The 19,428-nt window shown below is 33.4% G+C and overlaps 2 protein-coding genes across 3 annotated transcripts; one reads left to right on the plus strand and one right to left on the minus strand.

Annotated features, from left to right (window-relative positions):
* Positions 1 to 7,480: 7,480 nt before the first annotated feature.
* Positions 7,481 to 8,614, plus strand: LOC126691407 (F-box/kelch-repeat protein At3g23880-like). Its single transcript, XM_050386453.1, has one exon. It carries the CDS (start codon positions 7,481 to 7,483, stop codon positions 8,612 to 8,614), a length of 1,134 nt encoding a protein of 377 aa, XP_050242410.1.
* A 3,855-nt stretch (positions 8,615 to 12,469) lies between these two features.
* Positions 12,470 to 17,267, minus strand: LOC126693448 (F-box/kelch-repeat protein At3g23880-like). Of its 2 annotated transcripts, none has more exons than XM_050389411.1 (2): positions 15,544 to 17,267; positions 12,470 to 13,710 (listed from the first exon to the last, which is right to left on the minus strand). In XM_050389411.1, the coding sequence occupies exon 1, from the start codon at positions 16,714 to 16,716 to the stop codon at positions 15,547 to 15,549; it is 1,170 nt and encodes a 389-aa protein (XP_050245368.1). In that variant the 5' UTR covers positions 16,717 to 17,267; the 3' UTR covers positions 12,470 to 13,710; positions 15,544 to 15,546. The 2 variants fall into 2 exon arrangements, with proteins under 2 accessions (XP_050245368.1, XP_050245367.1); XM_050389410.1 differs by having other exon boundaries at positions 12,470 to 13,734; positions 15,544 to 17,266.
* Between the last annotated feature and the right edge of the window lie 2,161 nt (positions 17,268 to 19,428).

Consider the following 19,428-nt stretch of genomic DNA (forward strand, 5'->3'; position numbering starts at 1 on the left):
GTATCTTGGATTGCCTTCTTTGGTGGGGAGAAATAAAAGAAGTACTTTCAATGCTATTAAGGAGAAATTGGGAAAAGTGCTAGCAGGTTGGAAGGAAAAACTGCTCTCTAAGGCGGGGAAAGAAGTTTTAATAAAAGCTGTGGCTCAAGCAATTCCAACTTACACTATGAGTTGTTTCAAAATTCCAGATTTGCTTTGTGATGATCTAATGGGGATGATTAGGAATTTTTGGTGGGTTCAAAAAAAGGAGGAAAAGAAAATTGCATGGCTTAGTTGGGAGAAAATGTGTGAGCCTAAATGTGATGGTGGAATGGGTTTCAAGAATCTAAAATGGTTTAATAAGGCTTTGCTTGCGAAACAGGGGTGGCATCTCCAAATGGGTGGTAATTCTCTCCTTTATAGGGTCCTTAAGGCTAAATATTTCCCAACAGGTGACTTTGTTCATGCTTCGATTGGACACAATCCTTCTTATACATGGAGGAGTTTGATTTTAGCCCAAAGATTGGTCATTGAAGGTTTAAGATGGAGAGTTGTCAATGGAGCAAACATCAAGGTTTGGTAAGATAGGTGGCTGCCATGGGGTTCATCTCATAGTGTAATTTCTCCAAGGATATTTTTGAGTGCTGATACGAAGGTTGCTGATTTGATTGATTCATCTACTGCCAAGTGGAAATCCAAGGAATGACATTCTTCACCGGGGAGAAGGTAAAACAGGTTCGGCTGTGGCACTTTGGGCAGCAACTTATCTCCAGGAGTATTGGTCTGCAATTGAAACAAACTGTGGAACTGTTTCTAACGGGTTTCTGCACTTATCTGACACACAGATGCAGTTGGCTTGGCTGCCTCCATCATCGGGTTCTTTTAAAATAAATGTGGATGGTGCTTTTTATTCCACAAAGAACCATGCTGGCATTGGTGTTGTCATAAGAGACTCACAAGGAAGGTTAATGGCAGCATTATGCAGAAAAATTAAAGCTCCATTGCAGGTGCTTGAAGCTGAAGCTAAAGCCTATGAAGCAGGTATGCTGTTGGCTAGACACCTGGGGCTGCAAGATGGGTTGTTGAAGGGTGACTCTTTGACCATTTCTAATGCTCTCTGTAAGGTTGAATTTATTCAACCATCTAATTGGTTTTATTCCATGCCAAATTTGCTTGTAATTCAGCATTTAGTAACCTTGTATTTAGGTGGGTTTGTTGTAAGGGTAGTGAGTGAGATAGAGTGAAGTTTGCTCAAGAGTGTGCAAGAAAACAGAGACTTGCGGCTTGGCTTCGCCGGTGACTCGCGGCTGCAAGCCGCCAAACGCAGCACACGTGCCAAGCATGCCGGAAGGTGAACAGTCATGCTAGCTGGAGCACTACAGGACAAAACATGACAACTGGCCATACGGTTATCTCGCGACTGGATCTCGTGACTTAGTCAAGCCGCGAGGTCAAGCCGCGAGCCACTCCTGTTTTGTAGAACTTGACGTTTCACATTCCTCTCCCACTCCAGTATAAATACCCCTTTTACCCACAAATGTAAGAGAGCTTCCAGAGAGAATTTTGAGAGAGAAACCCTAAAGAAAAACAAGATTGATTCACCCACAATCTATACATTAGAATCTCTTCAAATTCCTCAACTCTCTTCCTCTCCATTGTCAAATCCTTGAGAGGCATTTTACCAAACCTTGTTCTCACCATATTCATTACTGTGAGAGAGCTGTTTGGATTTCTGGGAAGCAGTTAGGAAGGAACCAATCTTCATTGGTTGATGCTACGGTCTAGTAGCGGAATCCGAGAAGCTAGAAAAGAAAAAGGTTCGGCGCAACCTCGTTGGAGCAAGAAGCTTGGAGGGCTTAGGTGCACTGGGTAGATTAGGCTTGGAGGGTCTATTGCTGTCCATGTATCCTAACTATATTTTCTAGTGGATTGTTTACCGCTTGGAGGGCGGCAGAGAGGTTTTACACCGAGGGCTTCGGTTTCCTCTTCGATAACACATCGCGTGTTGTCTTTGTGTTTGCATCTTCCTTCCTCTTTATCTTTGCCTTTTTATTAACTGCTGTGGGTTGTGTTTCTAGTTTGGCATAGATAGCTTTTCCAATTCCATATATTAGCTTATGTTAAGTTTCCGCACACTTGTTGTTTGACATATTGCTTGAATTGGTTAAATTGTAATTTGGGGGTCTAAACGTTCAAGGGTGTTTATACACATATTTGAACTTTCACTCTCAAAGGAATTTCAATACCACCCACATCTGTTTCTGCTATTGTGGAGGGTATTCATGTCATAGGAGTTGAAATTGATGTTGTTAATTTTTCTCATGTGCGTAGATCAGGCAATAAGCCAGCACATATTCTAGCAAGACAAGCTCTAAGCTCTGTCAATGATGTAATTTGGATTGAAGAGATTCCTAGCTGCATTCAGCAAGCTCTTATCCAAGATGTAATTGGTTTGTGATGTTTTATTAATAAAAGTTTGCAGTGTGTTTATCAAAAAAAAAAAAAAAAACTAATCTATATATATATATATATATATATATATAAAACCAAAGCCTTTGAAACTTCCACAATTTTCCACGTCAGCACAATATTAAAAAAAAAAACATAAACACAAAAAAAAAAACTTTTCTAAAACCAAAAAAAAAAAAAAAAAAAAACATAAAAGCCAAAAATATCTTTTCCAAAACCCGATAAATACAAAACAAACCTCCTTCTTCCTCCAAAACGTAGACCCCTGCCATTCCTTTCTCTTCTCTATTTCCCTAGCCTCTTCTTCCCCAAAACCCAACACTGAAAATCAATCTCGCCAAGAAGTCATGCCCACATCACCGATCTTTCCACGGTGCTACTCACAAGGACCGATCTCTACCTTTGAGCACTGACGACAGCCATCAAAACTGGGCATTATACTCTGGCTGAATTCATTCAGCCCATTTTATATTTCAATTATGTCGGTTGGCAAAGGTAACCAAAATTGATTAGGAATTCATAAACCTATATTATATTTTGATTAGGAATCCATAACCCTAACCAAATTTGATTAGGAATCCATAACCCTATATTATATTATAAATAATATTTTTTTAGGGATTATTTGTTACAATGCAACTCACGGTTGAAATTTTTTTTGCTTGCTTTATAATTCTGAATTTTTATTGCTCTATTTATAATTCTTTTTTTCTATTCAGTTTTTTTTTTTTGGATTTAATTTTGTGAATTTTTATCTGGATTCATGTGGCTACCGCTTAAAAACTTGATTTTAGTGTATAGTTTGTGGATTTAAATTCGAAATTCATAAGGAATTTTAAATTCTAATTCTTTGAGATTGTGTATTTGAAATTTTTTTATGATTCATATGTTAGATATTGGGTTTGAAAAAATTATATCTCCATGTTATGACAATGATGCACCTAGCTGGCTAGGCTATTTCATTTTAGCTGAGCACTGGACAATGCAGAGTAAATTCATATTTCTCATGCATGTTTAAATTCTTATGGTCCATGAATGCAGTAATTGTTATGGAATACCAATAACAGTATACCATTATGTCGGGGCCTCTTATGTGTGCAATGAAAATAACACTATCAAGGAAAAGGCTTTTCCAATACTCACACCTTGAGATGAATAGTCCCCCATGGAAAACAACGCAATAGGATCAAAGACCATAAAAATCTTATGGTTCATAAAAATCTGCACTACACTGCATTGTTTCAAACTTTTTGCACTGCACTATTTCTCTTCTATTAATGTTTCTTGACTGTTAGCTGAAAATTGGATTCTTATTGTTTTGCAGGTAGGGATCTGGCATTTTTTCATTTGGGTTATTTGGTAATACAACTACAAGACAAGGACAATCCGGTATTTACCAATCTCTCCTTTATTCTATACTATTTCTTGCATATTTATTGGTAATATGTTTCTAGAAATAATTTGAAATTGGAATGTGATTGCATATTTAAGTTTCTTGGTTATCTCAAACTTGGTTTTATGTTTGGTTTAATTGTTTCATTTCAAGATTGCCATTGTTTTTACTACCTTTATGTACAATTTGAATTCTATCAAAGAATCATGTTTTTTTAATTTCTATATTGCATATTTTTATTCTGAAGTTAGTATGTGGATGCTATATTGTGTATTTTCCAAAACCTTTTTTTAGTCATGGGCAATTGTACGTTGCAGTGGCTAGGGTTATAAGCAAAAATGGACTAAAATTTCTTAAACAAAAAATAGTGTATAAAGAAGCTTTTACCAATTTCTGAGTCAAGCAACCAACTAATAGAGGTAACATAATTTATATTGTAAAAGTCACTCATAATTGCTTTGCATTTATATTATTTATATTTGTGTTTATCTCCTTCTCCAAATTGATTTAGCCACTTTGTTTGGAGTAGTTTCTATTTAGGTCTTTAAGTTATGTTTTTCTCTTTGCTTTTTGGTTTGTGCATTAAATATGATCAAGTTTTTTGATATTTGTATGTATTGGTTTCAGTTTAGGTCGTTAGGTTATATTTGGTTTTGATTAACGCATTTGAGTAAAATTGGTTTTAGTTTAGTTATTTTTTGTTAATTTGTTCGTATTTATCTATCTATGGTGACTGGATTAAAACACAAAGGAGCAGATTTAAAGAACATAAGAGAGTCTTAGTCTCTTTCAGTTACTTCTAATATTGAAATAGAGCAGGAGCTTATTCCAGACAAAGTTACAAGCAATTCAAATCAGGTGGGAATGAAAAAGTAAATTAGGCATTTTCCCTTAATCTATATTAGTAGTAATGTGAATCTCTGTGGAGGGAATGCTTTTCAATTCCTTTAATAGGTTATAGCTTTCTTTTAAGATTTTTTGTGTTGGCCTGTAATTATTTTTTCTGAAGGAATCTTTGCCTAAATATATATTTTAAATTATCAATATATATTTTATGCTTCAATTTCGGAGTTTGGTGGGCTTAGACATCATTAACTATAGATTTAGATACTCTAAAAAACACTTTTATGGTGACATGCTACATAATATTTAAAAATGCTCTTACTTGGTTCTCTTTTAGAATAGCATTTTGTTTTTACCTATTGGCTTTTCTTTCATATAGAGACAATTTTGTGATGCCATCTCTAATCACCTATCCTCTAGATCATATGAAATCGTATATAGTTAAAATATTTCATTGCGAATCCCTGTAGTGTTTTTTGATAAGTCCCTATAGGTTTTAAATGCTTATATTGTGATTGAGTTATATAGTTTCTTATATTTATGCAAATAAATCTTTTATTTGATTAGATTGTCACACCATTCTTGAATATTTAGAAAAAAAATTAAAGCTCTCTATAGTTTCTTTAAAGTGGTTTCTAAAACAATTTTACTCTTGATGAAATTTTCTTGATGATGGGCTGTAATCGTTATAGTTGTTATTGTCTTATCAAAGTTGGTGCTAAATTTGATGTATAAACTTCTTTAGTCTTTAGATGAAGAAGTATTAAAACAAAGAACATGAAACTGACTACAACCATGATTCTCTACCAAATTGCTTCCAAGGATATTTCTATCTTTGACAAGCTAATTACTCTTTTGTATCTTTGTTATACTGCTTTGTTTTGTTTGGGTTCAATTTTGTTGTGAATTACATTTGCAGAGTTGTATTTATTCTATGGAGTATCTAAATGAAAGTTGTATTTTGCAGAGTTATATTTTTGAATTATTATATAGACAAACAGAAAGAAAATTGGAAAGTCAAGATCAGAGTATCAAGGATGCGGGATGCAATCAACTCAAAAAATAATGAAATTATTAGTTTAGATTTGATTTTAATTGATGAGCAGGTTTGTTTTTCTTTTATAGTTTTTAATATTGTTCGATCATTATATAACTTATGTACTCTATCTATATAAAACTGATGCACTTTACTTGCAGAATAATGACTATAATCTCAAATATGGATGGGAATTCTTCAAGAGGTTTATTCTTTATCTCTCTAGGGTTTAATTGAATTCATGTTTGATTAAAGTAGATGATGCAGAAACTTAGTGTCAGTTGTATTGTGATAATTGGTACCTGTTGGCATTGTACTAGGAATTGATGCAAAGTTTAGGATGTTTTGGTAGATATTGGCAGATTCTTAAAAAAGGACTTAGTGAATAGTGAGAAATATTAATACCGGTTGTGTTTGCTTGCTTCATGTTAATAGAAAGTTGCTGGTTTATTCAAATGTTAATAAGATGAATTGACCATCTCACATCATGAAATCAGAAGGCTTATTCATGCTTTTAATGTATTTAAAGTTTCTGTAATTCTATATCTAATATCTTTATGTAATATAACAGGGTGGTGGAAAGTAACCAACCAATAGTACAAATGCCAAAACAATTCAAATCACATGTGAAAATTCAAGAAGAGATGAACATCAATAGAAGAACCATAAATGAAATATCCAAAATTATGTGGGACTCTGATAATGAGGTAAGAAGAAAGAAAACCTTGAACAATAACATTGTGTCCTTAACATTGCTTTATGTACTATAAACTTGCTTTTACTTGATTGATATTCATTAATTCAATGGAAAATAATTTGTTTTCCAAATACAACTAAATGACTATAATCTCAAGTATGGATGGGAATTCTTCACCGTCGAGAAAGTTTTTGAATCTTTTGAAGAAAATGATAAAGCAATTCAGCTTGATAAAACAACAAAAGTACGTATTCTTTAATATAGCAAAATTACAAATTTGAATTTTAACTTCTATATGTTGTAATACATTTCTCAACCTGTTCTATTGCCAGGCTTATAGTAGTGATACTTCAAATGAATATAATAGCAACTTATCAAGTGAATAAGGAGGTGATTCTACAAAGTTTCAAAAAGTTGATGTTCAAAGCGATGTGCAACTCACACCAACATCTGTAATCAAGGAAAACAAAAGGACATATTCAGTGACTACTACGAAGTAACAAAGAAAGAAGATACAAAAAACACATTAAAGTTGTCTTTCAATTTATATGAAATATTGATTAAATAGTTCTTTAAATTTGGGTTTCATTCATTTAATGGATAATTGAGGATGCAAAGGATTTGATTTTTCATTTTAATTTAAACTTAAGTTTGATTTCTATTTTTCATTACGTGATTTATTGTTTCATATCAAGGATAGGAAACTATGAAACTGGAATCCGAATGTATAATCAATGAGGAACAGAAAAAAAATAGTTTACATCTTTATACACAATAGTTTTTCCATGCATCGCACGGGTTAGCGACTAGTAAAAATAAAAATAAACCTTATCGCCCGTGCGAAGTGTGTGTGATGTGACTAGTATATATATAAAAATTTACCCAACCTTAAAGCCTGTGTTTTTAGAGTGCCCAAAAAAATTAAGTAAACCTAGCCTAAATCAAAATTAGGTTTTGTGTTTCCATTCTTTGCGCTAGCGTAAATCAAAATTCAGGAATCCAAATCAGCCTCAGACGTTGAAGATCGGACCTTTGTAATCGTCTTTCATCGATCGAACCACTGATGTCTCAACTACTGTTGTCCCAGCGTCTACCGGACGACCTCGTATACGAGATCCTCACTTTGCTACCAGTGAAATCCTTAATCCGATTTAGATGTGTTTCTAAATCTTGGTACTGCACAATCACCGACCGCAATTTCATTATGGCTCAGTTTGACCGATCTAAATCATTATTCAATAACAACAGCAACGACAATAACAATGGTTATATGTTGAATATACCCCCACTTTACAGAAAAGAATTTTGTACGGCTGTTTACAATAGCGACCGCACATTTACCGAGATTTCTAGATTTCAAGCCCCCTGTTATTTCGGTGTTGCTGGCTGCTGTAGGTGCATGTTCTACTTTGTTCATGAATTAGAATATAAAGTAGAAAACGAGAATAACATAATGTATTTTTGGAACCCAAGCATTAGAAAGTTTAAGAAGGTTCAACTTACTCCCTTGAATATTCGTGATGCAGTTGTTTATGGACTTGCGTATCATTATCAAAACAATGACTACAAGATTCTAAGAATTATTTATTATCAACGTAACGTAAAGCCAAAGCCAGCTGAGGCTGAGATTTACACATTGAGTACCGATTCTTGGAGAAAGGTTGTAATATCTGTGGAGTCCTCAAGTGGGTCTAAACCCATTGAGTCAGTTCATTATGAACGTAAGAGGGACCCTTGCTTTGTATTTTTTAATGGAGCCCTACACTGTATAGCACGTTCTCAGGGCCACAAATTCATTATGTATTTTGACGTTAATGATGAGAGATTCCGTGAGATATTGCTGCCTCAAAATTACTTAGATGGACTAATTTCTCAATATTCACAACATCTGTCAGTGTTCAAGGGATTGCTGGCTTTGATTGTTTTTGATGGAAATAGTAAAATATGCCATATATGGATGATGAAGGAGTATGGTGTGGCAGAGTCTTGGATTAAGAAAAGCGTACCGATGAAAGAAGATTTACGGTTTTTAGGCATAACTTTCAATGGGGAACTTCTGATTCAAAAGTTTAACCCCTTTCGGACGCTTACATTTCACCCTGAGAGTTTAAATGAGGAAATTCTTGAAATTCCATTTTATAAATATATGTACACAGATTTTTGGGTGGAAAGCCTACTTTTACTTGATGGGATTTAAATAGATGACTACCTAGGTAGTCATCTATTTGAAATTTATATTGACAACTCATTATGCTATTAGAAATTTCTGTTATTTATGTATTTGTGATTTAATGAATCTGGCATTATATCGTGTTTCTTTTCTTTCTGTTTGTTCTAGGCCTGCAAGTAATGCTTTGAATGTAGAAAGTATATCTTATTAAACAGAATAGGGTTCCTTTGGGGAGTGGGGACTATGGCTACTATTTGTAAGCTGAATTTGTGTGAGAAATGTTGTGCACGTTCTAGAAGATGGTATGTCACGATGAAACATGTATGTATTGCCAACATAATCTCATTTAATTGGTCATAACTTGATGAGTACTAGTTTTGGAATCAAGTTGACAATTAAGATTTGTATTACCTGTTAACAGTTGATACTTGTAGGTACCCTTAATTTTGATTTTTTCAACACACCATATTTTCATGTATTGCACCCACTCACATATATGCATCTCTGTCAACCACTGAATTCCAGAAGAGTTTCTACTAAATGCGTTGAAATAAACACTAACAGCCTTCTGCTAACATGTAATTGGTTGGCGCCCCTTGGCTCCTGCATCAAACCTAATGGCTTGTTGGTTGTCTAAATTTACCATTCTTGTCATTTTCTTTTAAATGATAAGCTCCTACTATGCTCCTACAAAAGTTTCACAATCTGTTAGTCACTTTATACGACTTAGAAAGCATTTGCAACTTTCACTAGTATCATAGCATCATCCAAAGGATTATGATGTAGGATTTGAATTTCGGAAAGGACTTTACTAATGTGTGCCCTAAGGGCACATAATAGTAAACCAATTTTGGAAAAAGTTTATCGGAAATTGAAAAAGTTTTGACAATTTTTTCAATTCCTAATAAAACTTTTCCAAAAATGGATTTGTTAATATGTGTCATAAGGGCACACATTTACCAAACCCTTTTGGAAAATACTTCCTATGAATCACTACATTGGAGGAATTTCTTAATAAGGGATCGTACATGTTTGTTTTTTTCTATTGATGTCAATGGTGAAAGATTCCAAGAGACAATGCCTTTTGGCATTTACTTGCTTGGAATCTGTGGAATGATTTGACAATACCATAGAATTTAAGGGATTGCTGGCTTTGGTTAAATTCAGTGAAGCTGAGAAGGAATTGCAGGGAGTGTGATATGTTGCACATAGGGTGAAAAAGAAGAATGATTGTGTTTAGTCTTGGAATTAACAAATGGTACTACCACTTCATCAAGTTGCATGCTTTTTTTTCCTGTACTGGCAATGGCAAACTTCTAATTACTAGGCGTGCAGGCTCATATTGTGTAAACTCTTAGCATTTATATGAGTTCAATCTTGGTACCATAAAGCCTATAATCATGCTGTACTTACACATAAGAGCTCTCTTTACAGAGTTTGGCAACTACAGATTATTTAGAATAAGAAAACTCAGACGATGGTTTAGTTACAATATATTTTAAGTCAGCTCGGGTAGAATATGTATAAGATGAATTTATTATCTTGATTGTTTTCCATTCTTTCTTATTGCTTTGTGTTAATATGGCTATTCACATGCTAGAATGTGACTCAAAGTCGTGGACAACTAGATTAACTTAAGCTCTTTGGCTACAGCCTGAATATTAGGAAGACAAAAAAAAAAAAAAAAACATAAAAGCATGGTTGTTTCAAAAAGAAAAGAGAAATATAAGGTGTACCCTATAGAGATCCTCTTCTAGCTCCTTAAAATTGGTAGCAATTGTTGGATTGCGGACAAATTGTTACATAAATAATCAGTTCAAAAAGTTTCAGCCACCTTTTTCAAAACGTGCTAGGTAGCAAATTTTGATTGAAGCTATTTATTCTCTGCGTATGATTTGGCATTGTTTGCCAAAGCCTGTAGGAAAAATTGTTAAGATCTAAATGCAGTCGTGGATGTGTCCTCCTTTCAATGAGAACCCTTGACTCCCTGGATAGAATTTGTCAGAATTTCTATGGGGATCAACTGAGGAGAAACTCAAGTTACATCTTGTCTGTTGGAAAAAAATCACAAGGCCTAAGAATGATGGGCGGTTTAGGCCTCCAAGCTGATAAACCCAAAAATTTAGCCTTGTTATCTAAGTTAAATTGGACACTAAAGGTTCAAAAGGATATGCCATGGTTCTTAGTAGTAATTATAGGAACCCCCAATCTACCTTGTTCTAGAACATGGACTGCCATAAAGAAGGATCAAAGTGTATTCGTTAAGGGAACTAAATGGATGGTTGGATCTAGTTTGATAAATTGCTTGTTGATGGTGATGGGGCATTACGGAGCATGATTGCTGGACTTTATCTCCTGGAGAGGGAAAAACTGCGGATCAAGGAGGTGGATTATGAAGGCCTTTGGAATTTTAATAATTGCTCAATTGTCGTCCCTATGGACCTGGTGCTCCCTATTAATTTTTTTGACTATGATCTTTGTAGTTGATTAGGAGGAACTCTTGTTGCTCTGCTTTATGTCAGGGGTCTCTTTTCTCTTGGAATGTATTCTTTTGTTTAGCAATTTGAAGTCTCAAGATCCATAGATACAGAGTGATCTTTAAACTTGCCCCTAAAAACAATGATTTAGTTAGTAAAGTGAAACACTTGGCTGTAGAGTATTTCTTTTGTGTTGGTCATTCACAACTCACAAGCGTAAGACAAAGCACTTGGTCAGAAATAGATTGAATATTCCTCAGTCAAATTGGCTAATTGAAATAAACTCAATATGGCTGGCTCTTCCTTGGGCAACTTGGGTGTGGCAAGTGGTGGTGATATCTGAGACCATGGAGGACTATAGATTATAGGGTACACACAGGCCATTGTTGCAGCTTCTAGTGTAGATATAGAGCCATGGGCCCTTAGATATGGCCTTAAGATATCTCTTTACTTATATTCGTTGGCTAATAGAAGTTGAGATTGATGTTAATGTGGATGTGGAATGGGCTGTTGGGCATCCTTCTAGTAGTATTTCTCTGAAAATCTCTCGTTACGGATTGCAAGAACCTCCTCAGTCAAATACTGCAGGTGAAAATTAATCATTGCTTCAAAGAAGGTAACTAGCGTGTTGACGCCTTGGCTAGGAAAAAGGGTTGGCATGCAGCTAGAGTTTATTTTGCTTTACTATTACAACTTGGGTTTGTATTACGAGAGGTTTTGTTCTAAATATGGTTTAAATAATTAATATTAATGAAGTCTTTTACTATATATACATTAAATTGATTGAAGCAATATCACCTTTCACTTTAGTGCACTATTGACATTACTTTTGTATATACCACTCACACAACATGTCATGTTAATGGTTGTAAAAAATGTATTCACTAAATTTATTGCTTCCTTTATATTTGTATATATTGATTTGACCATTGGATTTTTTTTACCTGATGGAAAATTGGATGAAAGTAAAGAACATAGTTAAGAACAAAACTTAAAATTGAAAGTTTTCATACTATATTCTTACAATTGAGTCCATTACAGTAGCTAATAGCGTAATATTTGTCTATGGATTATGTATGCGGCAAGCCTTGCCTATAAAGTGTTGACTTATTAGCGTCATTTGTTCTCTTTCAGGCTTCTCAACAAACTTCATTGGATATTGAGTTTTTTTTAGATGCGATTTGCAAATCATCATTATTTTTTAATCGATTTTATTTCAGCTTGTGCAATTTAATGACTCCTTTATTCTTTTATAGTTAGTAAGACCATCTAAGGTACCATTTTATAGTTTACACACGTCAAAATCTGATAACTATTTTGATAAAATGAAAAGAGTGAAGTGATCAATCAAAATCATATACTATGTAGTCAAGTCATAAAATAAAAGTCATGATTGTGTTATGTGACTATTTTCTATCCATGCCAATTTCCCACACTTATTTTACTCTTTGTAAATAGTTTTTATTAAAAAAATTAATCAATTATGTAATTCCATTACAATTTGGGATGGTTTCAATATAAACTTCATTTTGTGTCTGCGTACACATATAGACACTCCATTTCTCTTAATAAAACACTCTAGAAATACCATGCATCGATAGTGCGGTGGATTGAACTTATAACCTTTAGTTTACCTCAAGCTTAAAATCAAATGTGCCCATTACCCAAGCATCTCTTTGGGGATATATAAATCTAATATTTTAAAAAATTATAATTAGAACCCGGTAACTTTTTAAATTGTTTCAATTCACATTTTCAATTAAGTCTTTTCAACTAAAAGTAATCTAAATTCAAGTAAGTTGTGCCTAAAACTTATCTAAACATATATTAAAAAAAAAAAAAAAAACAAAAATCCTTCCAAGTGTAATTATAAGAGATTTGGTGCACAAAAATATTCACAATAAAAATTAATATTATATTCATGTCCCAATATTTATCATCATAATGTCATAATTTGAAATAGATAGAACATAATTATATAAGAGATTAACACGGTTTGGTCATTACACTTACATCCAAAACACCAAAAGCCATAGGCTACATCTTTCATTCACTTGATTTTATAATAGGTAACGATTGAATCAAATTTTATAATGGTGATTACATATAAAAATCAGTGATAATCATTACATAAAATGCATATTTATTGCTTCAATCTCAAAATTTTCTCATGCAATCAATCCTAGTGAAATATACTTTTGAACACATATCATATACTCTGTAATAAAATTTGTGCCATGCATGATTTATCTTTGGCAATTAATGTCTTGATCTAGCACTCCATTGTTACATCAACATTTTAATCAAAGTCGAACTACTTTGAGATCAGTTTGGTCCAACCATATTATTTTACATTATTTTCTTTAGCATATACCTTCTGTTTATTATTTTTCTCTTTTTATTGGACTCATTTAATAATACAACTCCTTTTGTTTTGTATATATAATTCGATATTTGGGGGAAAGAAGACCAAATACCATTAGTAATATTTTTATTACAATTCCCAAACAGCTTTGGGTACTCAATTGGGTTTGAGAGGACTGCAACAAATAAAGTACCAAGAACAAAGAAACCCCATGTAAAACAGAAAAGCAACAACATCCCATCGATTTCTCTCTCTTGTCAATGCTTAATGCCAAGAAGCAACTGAATACAAGAACCCATTATAACCTGTCATTTAATTGACACATAAAGAAGGCAAAAAATTATTATTGAAACAGGGATTAACCCTGTAAAGATCAAGCAGAGATTTTCCATGCTTTTAAAGAAAATCCAGTACATCATTACACATAGAAAAGCTTCCAACTTTACGTTATAATTAGTCAATGTTTAATCTTAGAGCAAGTAACAAAACTATACTTATTCAAAAAAGATAAATTAAAAAAATTCCACAGCTCAAACCAAAACAAAAGAGCAACTTCCAAACAATTTCATTTATGATCATTTCACAGGGACATTATTTCCATTTCCCTTACCCCCAAAAATTGAAGTCATATGGGAGACCAAAAAAAAAAAAAAAAATCCTGGTAGAGTCAATTTTAGAAAATGAACCTCAGCAATAAAAGCAATCAAAAAAGCAAAGAATAGCTTCATGCATATCATTGTACTCCACAACTCATCAACCCCATTCGCATACAATCCCTACACCAAATGATACTTTAGGGAACCCAGAACAAACATAACATTCAGCCTTAAGTACCAACAAGCAAATCATATATGGGTAGCTAACAAATATCACCTTGCATAATTTTTCCTAACTAGGCAGAGAAGCTTCATATGAGAGGACCCAAATCCCATACAACTTTCAGACAGAAAAACGAACCAGCAAATCATATATGGGGTAGCTAACAAATCTCTTTATTCAAATCATCTTCCAGATTATCAAGCATAGGGAATAAAAAAAAGGAAGCTATCACAAAAAGAGAGAGCATACTGCAGGAATATGGTGTTAGAAGGTCAGGACAATGGGAGAGAGAGAGAGGTGATTTAGTATACTGACATACTATCATAAATCGATATCAGGGGTTCCCAGGACAATGGGAGGAGAGGATTGTATTGATGTTACTTGAAAAGGCTCTGCTTTATTTGCTAATCAAGGTACTTAGATGGGATTTTATTCAATAGGCTTCCCCTCTGTCATTTATGGCTATGTTTTATTACCCAGTAAGATTCAGGTACTTAGTGTTGAAAATGTCATGGTGGACCCCTAATAGAATGAGCTACTTAGCGACCATCTTTAAAAATATTTGTGTTGAATGGACGATTTGTTATCACAGTTCATTCTTTTCTATTTCCTCTGCTTTGGTCGGAATGAGGTTGAAAATTACATACAAGTCACTATATTGGCTTACGTCTATTCTGGTTTGTGTTTGGCCCCGCTACCATACTCCTTTTTGATGAGTAATTGTTTATTTTTAATTTATGGTTCACTGCATTACCACAATCCTAATTCGTAGACCCCAAATTTGTCCTGTTTTTCCTGATTCTAGAAGCAATAAATAACACTGTATATAAGGTAATTAGTTGATAAAAGCAAGAAGTAACATTTCAGTTGGGCGGAACACCTGAAAATAGGGAAAACATTTTTCAGAAGATGTTTTACCTTGAAACAAACGCAGCCTAAGTACCGATAACTCTCTGTTAAGAACAACAAGTATGGGTCACTGAAAACTTTCTTTTGTTTCCTAGGGATCAAATTTCAATTGTTAACTTGATTCCAAACCCAGTAATCATTATGTTATGATCAACGAAGTAATAGTATGATGGGTAGACTTGTTTTTCATTATTGAATGGACATTACTAGACTGAGCACAAAAAGTTGGTTGATAGATAATAGTCACAATGCATAACCTCTGAAGTGATTTTGTCTTTCTATATATAAGCAATATGATTATATCTACAACAAAAGGAAAGAAAAAAAAAGCAGTAACATATATATGCAAAAACTTCCCAACAGCTTCACTAAATAGAAAAACTGACCTGTCAATTACGCTCATTGAGAAAAACTAAGCTCTCCATGAGATTAGCTGTGTAAATCTCTGGTGCAAGATCTCCAATTCCAATACTTTTCTCATCTGGACTCTTAGGGTCAAATAAAATGAGTTTATGAGGAGAAGATTTCCTAATAACAAGTTCACCACTGCTCATGCAGCCAAAGAAGTTCTTAACATCCTTCAAATCTACAATGTTTGGAGTCCAAGAGTCAACGTCACCATAAACCCCCATCACCCATATGTGGCACTTCTCAATCAATACATGACTGTCGAAAGCAATCACAGCCAATGATCCCTCCAATACCGCAAGTTGTTCAAGCTTAAAAAATAATCCATTTGAGTAATCCTGTGGCAGTAGTATCTCCCGGAAGTTATCATTATGGAGATCAAAGCACAGAATGAATTTGTGGCCACAAGAATATGCTATAAAGTGCAAAGCTCCATTAAAAAACAAATAAGGTGGTAGATCAATCCTAGTAATAGGTCCTCTAGATCCATTAAATGAACTCAACTGTTTCCACGAATCGGTACTCAACGTGTAAACCTGGAAGTCAAGCCGGTTTTGTCTAAAGAAACGCCCATATCTCAAAACCTTGAAGTCAAAGTCATTGTTTTGAATATGATAATACCCAAATCCATAACCGAAAGGCTCAAAACTGTCATCAGTAGATGGAATTATCTTAAACTTTCCAATGTTTGGATTCCACAAATATATGTCAAAAACCCAAGTACCATCAATTGGTCGACTATCAGCATTAAATGCATGTACAGTAAATTGCTGAAAAACGAGGCAGAATAAGCCCTTGCAGATGCCAACAATGGTGGCATTAGAAACTGGTACTCTCCACCTGGAAACCTCAGTCAACGTGTGGTCGCTGATATTGCAAACGATTGTACACAACGTGTCTTGTTCCCTATGTGACCGTGCTTTACATAGTAGATAATCATTGTTGTTGTTGTTTTTGTTGGATAATAATGATTTGACTAGGTTGAGTTTGAAGTGTTTGGTAATGAAATTGGAGCTGGTGATGATGGAGTTATAGTATGTGGAAACGCACCTGAATTGCAGCAGTGTTTTCACTGGCAGCCGAATTAGGATGTTCAATGCGATTTCGTGAGGGAGATCATCGAACTGCGTTGGTGTTGTAGCCATCATCATTGATTATACTTATATTTCCATTTGGTGTGTATCTATCTGAATAGCAGATTTGGAAATAAGTATCCGAAGGTGAAGGTTTAGGCTTCTGCAAAGTCAACTTTTACATATATATATATATACTTGGGATCGGAATATGTTCTATGAAGGGTTTAGGCTTATGTAGAGCAAGGAGAATTCTCCTAGGCAAGATCAACGTTTACATACATACTTTGGTAAAAAGTAATTCTTCCATTTGGGTAGTTTACAATGCTTTAGATGTACTACAAAAGCATTCTTTGGATGAACTACAAAAGCGTTCGAAACCTTTATAATTTTGATAAAAAATGTTGAAAAGCTCAAGATCTACCGAGTGCAAAGGCCTGGACCATGCCACCAGGATTATATCACATAATATGCATACTATTTCTGGAAAATAATAAACTAATAAATCAATTTTTTTTTTTGAGTAGAATAAATCATTATTTTGTAAGTGCTTGGTACATTTATTTCACAACAAATTCTAGTTAAAGGTCCGTTGGGTTGGGGTGAAACTGGAAGTATAGAAAGAGAAAAGTAGAGAGAAAAATGATTTTTATTGCGTTTAGCTAGAGAGAAGGAAATGATGGAAAATTGGTGGGAGCAGGTGCTTTTTTCCTTGCTTTACCAAAATTTTATTTCTCCAAATTTGGAGAGAAAATAGGAGGAAGAGGAATAATTACAATGAACTACCTCGTGCTTGCTTGCTTTTTTATTTTTATTTTTTAATTTCATTCTGGGCGTGAGTTGTGCTGCTTTCTTTACTTTTTTTTTTTTTTTTTTTTTTTGTTGCCTTTTCTTTTTCTTTGATTTTTTTTTTTATTCTTTCCTTTCCTGGCGTGATTTGTGGTGCTTTTTTTTTTTGGTTGCTTCTTCATTGTTTTTTTTCCCCTGGCGTGAGTTGTGTTGCTTATTTATTTATATTTTTTTTCTTTTTCTTTCCTTGGCATGAGTTGTGGTGCTATTTATTTATTTTTTGGGTTTAACTAGACATGAAATTTTTTTTGGGCATGATTTTTAGTTTTTAACTAGTCACAAACCCACGCAATGCGTTTGAATATATGATTATTTTGAAATGTGGTAAAATATATAATTTACTCTCTAAATTTAATTATATATAATTTGTTCTTCCAAAATATTTAAAATCTCTAAAAATAATTTTTATCTCTCTATTTTTACAAATATATAGATTTATCATTTTTGGTGTTTTTGTTCGATATTATCCTTTTGATTGAGGTGGTCCATATTCTTCAAAATATATTGTTATTATGAATTATATTTTTCTTAATTACTTTTGGTACAACTAAAATTTTTAAGTTTCAAACTTATTATTTATAATTTTCATTCTCTCAAAGAGATTATCATGATTATGATAATAATAAAACACTATCACATAATTACAATTGATATTATTCAAATAATTGATAAGCACATTTAAATTCATGATAGTCATGTAGATTGTATTTTGATATAAACTCAAACTCTCACTTGTGTTGCAAACTCAAAAAATACAACACTAAAACGTATCAAGAGTTGCAAGAAAGAATTATATATATATATATATATATATATAAATAGAGAGAGAGAGAGAGAGAGAGTAATCATATTTTTTCTTACGGGAGAGGAGTTCAAAACAAAAATTCATTACCCTACCATGAAGACGCAAGAAAGAATTATAAACCCACCAAAAGGAAACCAAAAAAAAAAAAAAATCTATGAGAGAGAGAGAGAGAGAGTTATCATATCTGGTGTGGGAAATATGGATTAAATGGGAGATAATAGTTTATTTATAGTAAAGAAGATGGGATAAGAAGAATCAAAATAAAAGGAAGATGAATGGGAGGAGAAAGAATAACAGTACGCTAGAGAGGAATGGGAAGATTATAAGGTAAAAGATAGGAGGAAATGTTGGAGAAAGTGAGAAATTAATAAAGAGAAGAAGAGTTAAAAATGAAAGAGTAAGATTTGAAAATAGGTGGATGATGTGGCACAATAAGAGAGTAGAAACATTAAAGCTTTTAGATATATATAGATAAATGTTGGTGGTTGCCTTTTTATTTTTTGTTGTTGCAATTGTGCATCATTTTATAACAATAACATATGAGTAAATTTGTAGAAACAGATTTTTTCCATCCGTCAACTTTTTCACCTACAACTAGAACTCTTATATCCTTCTATTTTTCTATTCCTTTCCCTTTTTTTTCCTCACACTTTTTCACCCCTCAAATCAAATGGACCTAAGAGTCGCTAGAAAAATAGTTTACAACTACTATTACAATACAGCCAATAAGTTGCTTAAATTATAGGTATTCTAAAATAACAATAATAATTACCGGTAAAAATTATGCTAATAGACAAGCTTTTCCACCTTTTTTTTTTTTTTTTTTTTTTTTTTGAGAATGAGGGTGTCTCTTTCAACACCTAACTATTTTTTTGGTTGTGTGTAACTCCCTGTCCCACACATTGACAAGTATTCTTGTTTTACAAGATAAAAAAGAAAAAAAATGATTTACTCCAAAGTTGACAACAAATAGAGGGAATACCTTGTAACAGACTTTAGTTTATTTGGTTTATGCTAATTCCACTTTCTTAAAAAAAGGAAAAGAAAAGAGAGAGACAACAAATAGAGCAAAGATTCACATGTGATCATAAGCTTGAAGCAGGAAAACTGATACGTTTAGCATAATGACACTATCA

The sequence above is a fragment of the Quercus robur genome, chromosome 7, assembly GCF_932294415.1.
Source record: "Quercus robur chromosome 7, dhQueRobu3.1, whole genome shotgun sequence".
NCBI lineage: Eukaryota > Viridiplantae > Streptophyta > Magnoliopsida > Fagales > Fagaceae > Quercus > Quercus robur.

Excerpts from the sequence above, each read along its gene's own strand:
- LOC126691407 (XM_050386453.1), top strand. The coding sequence starts at position 7,481 with ATGTCTCAACTACTGTTGTCCCAGCGTCTACCGGACGACCTCGTATAC.
- LOC126693448 (XM_050389411.1), bottom strand. The coding sequence starts at position 16,716 with ATGATGATGGCTACAACACCAACGCAGTTCGATGATCTCCCTCACGAA.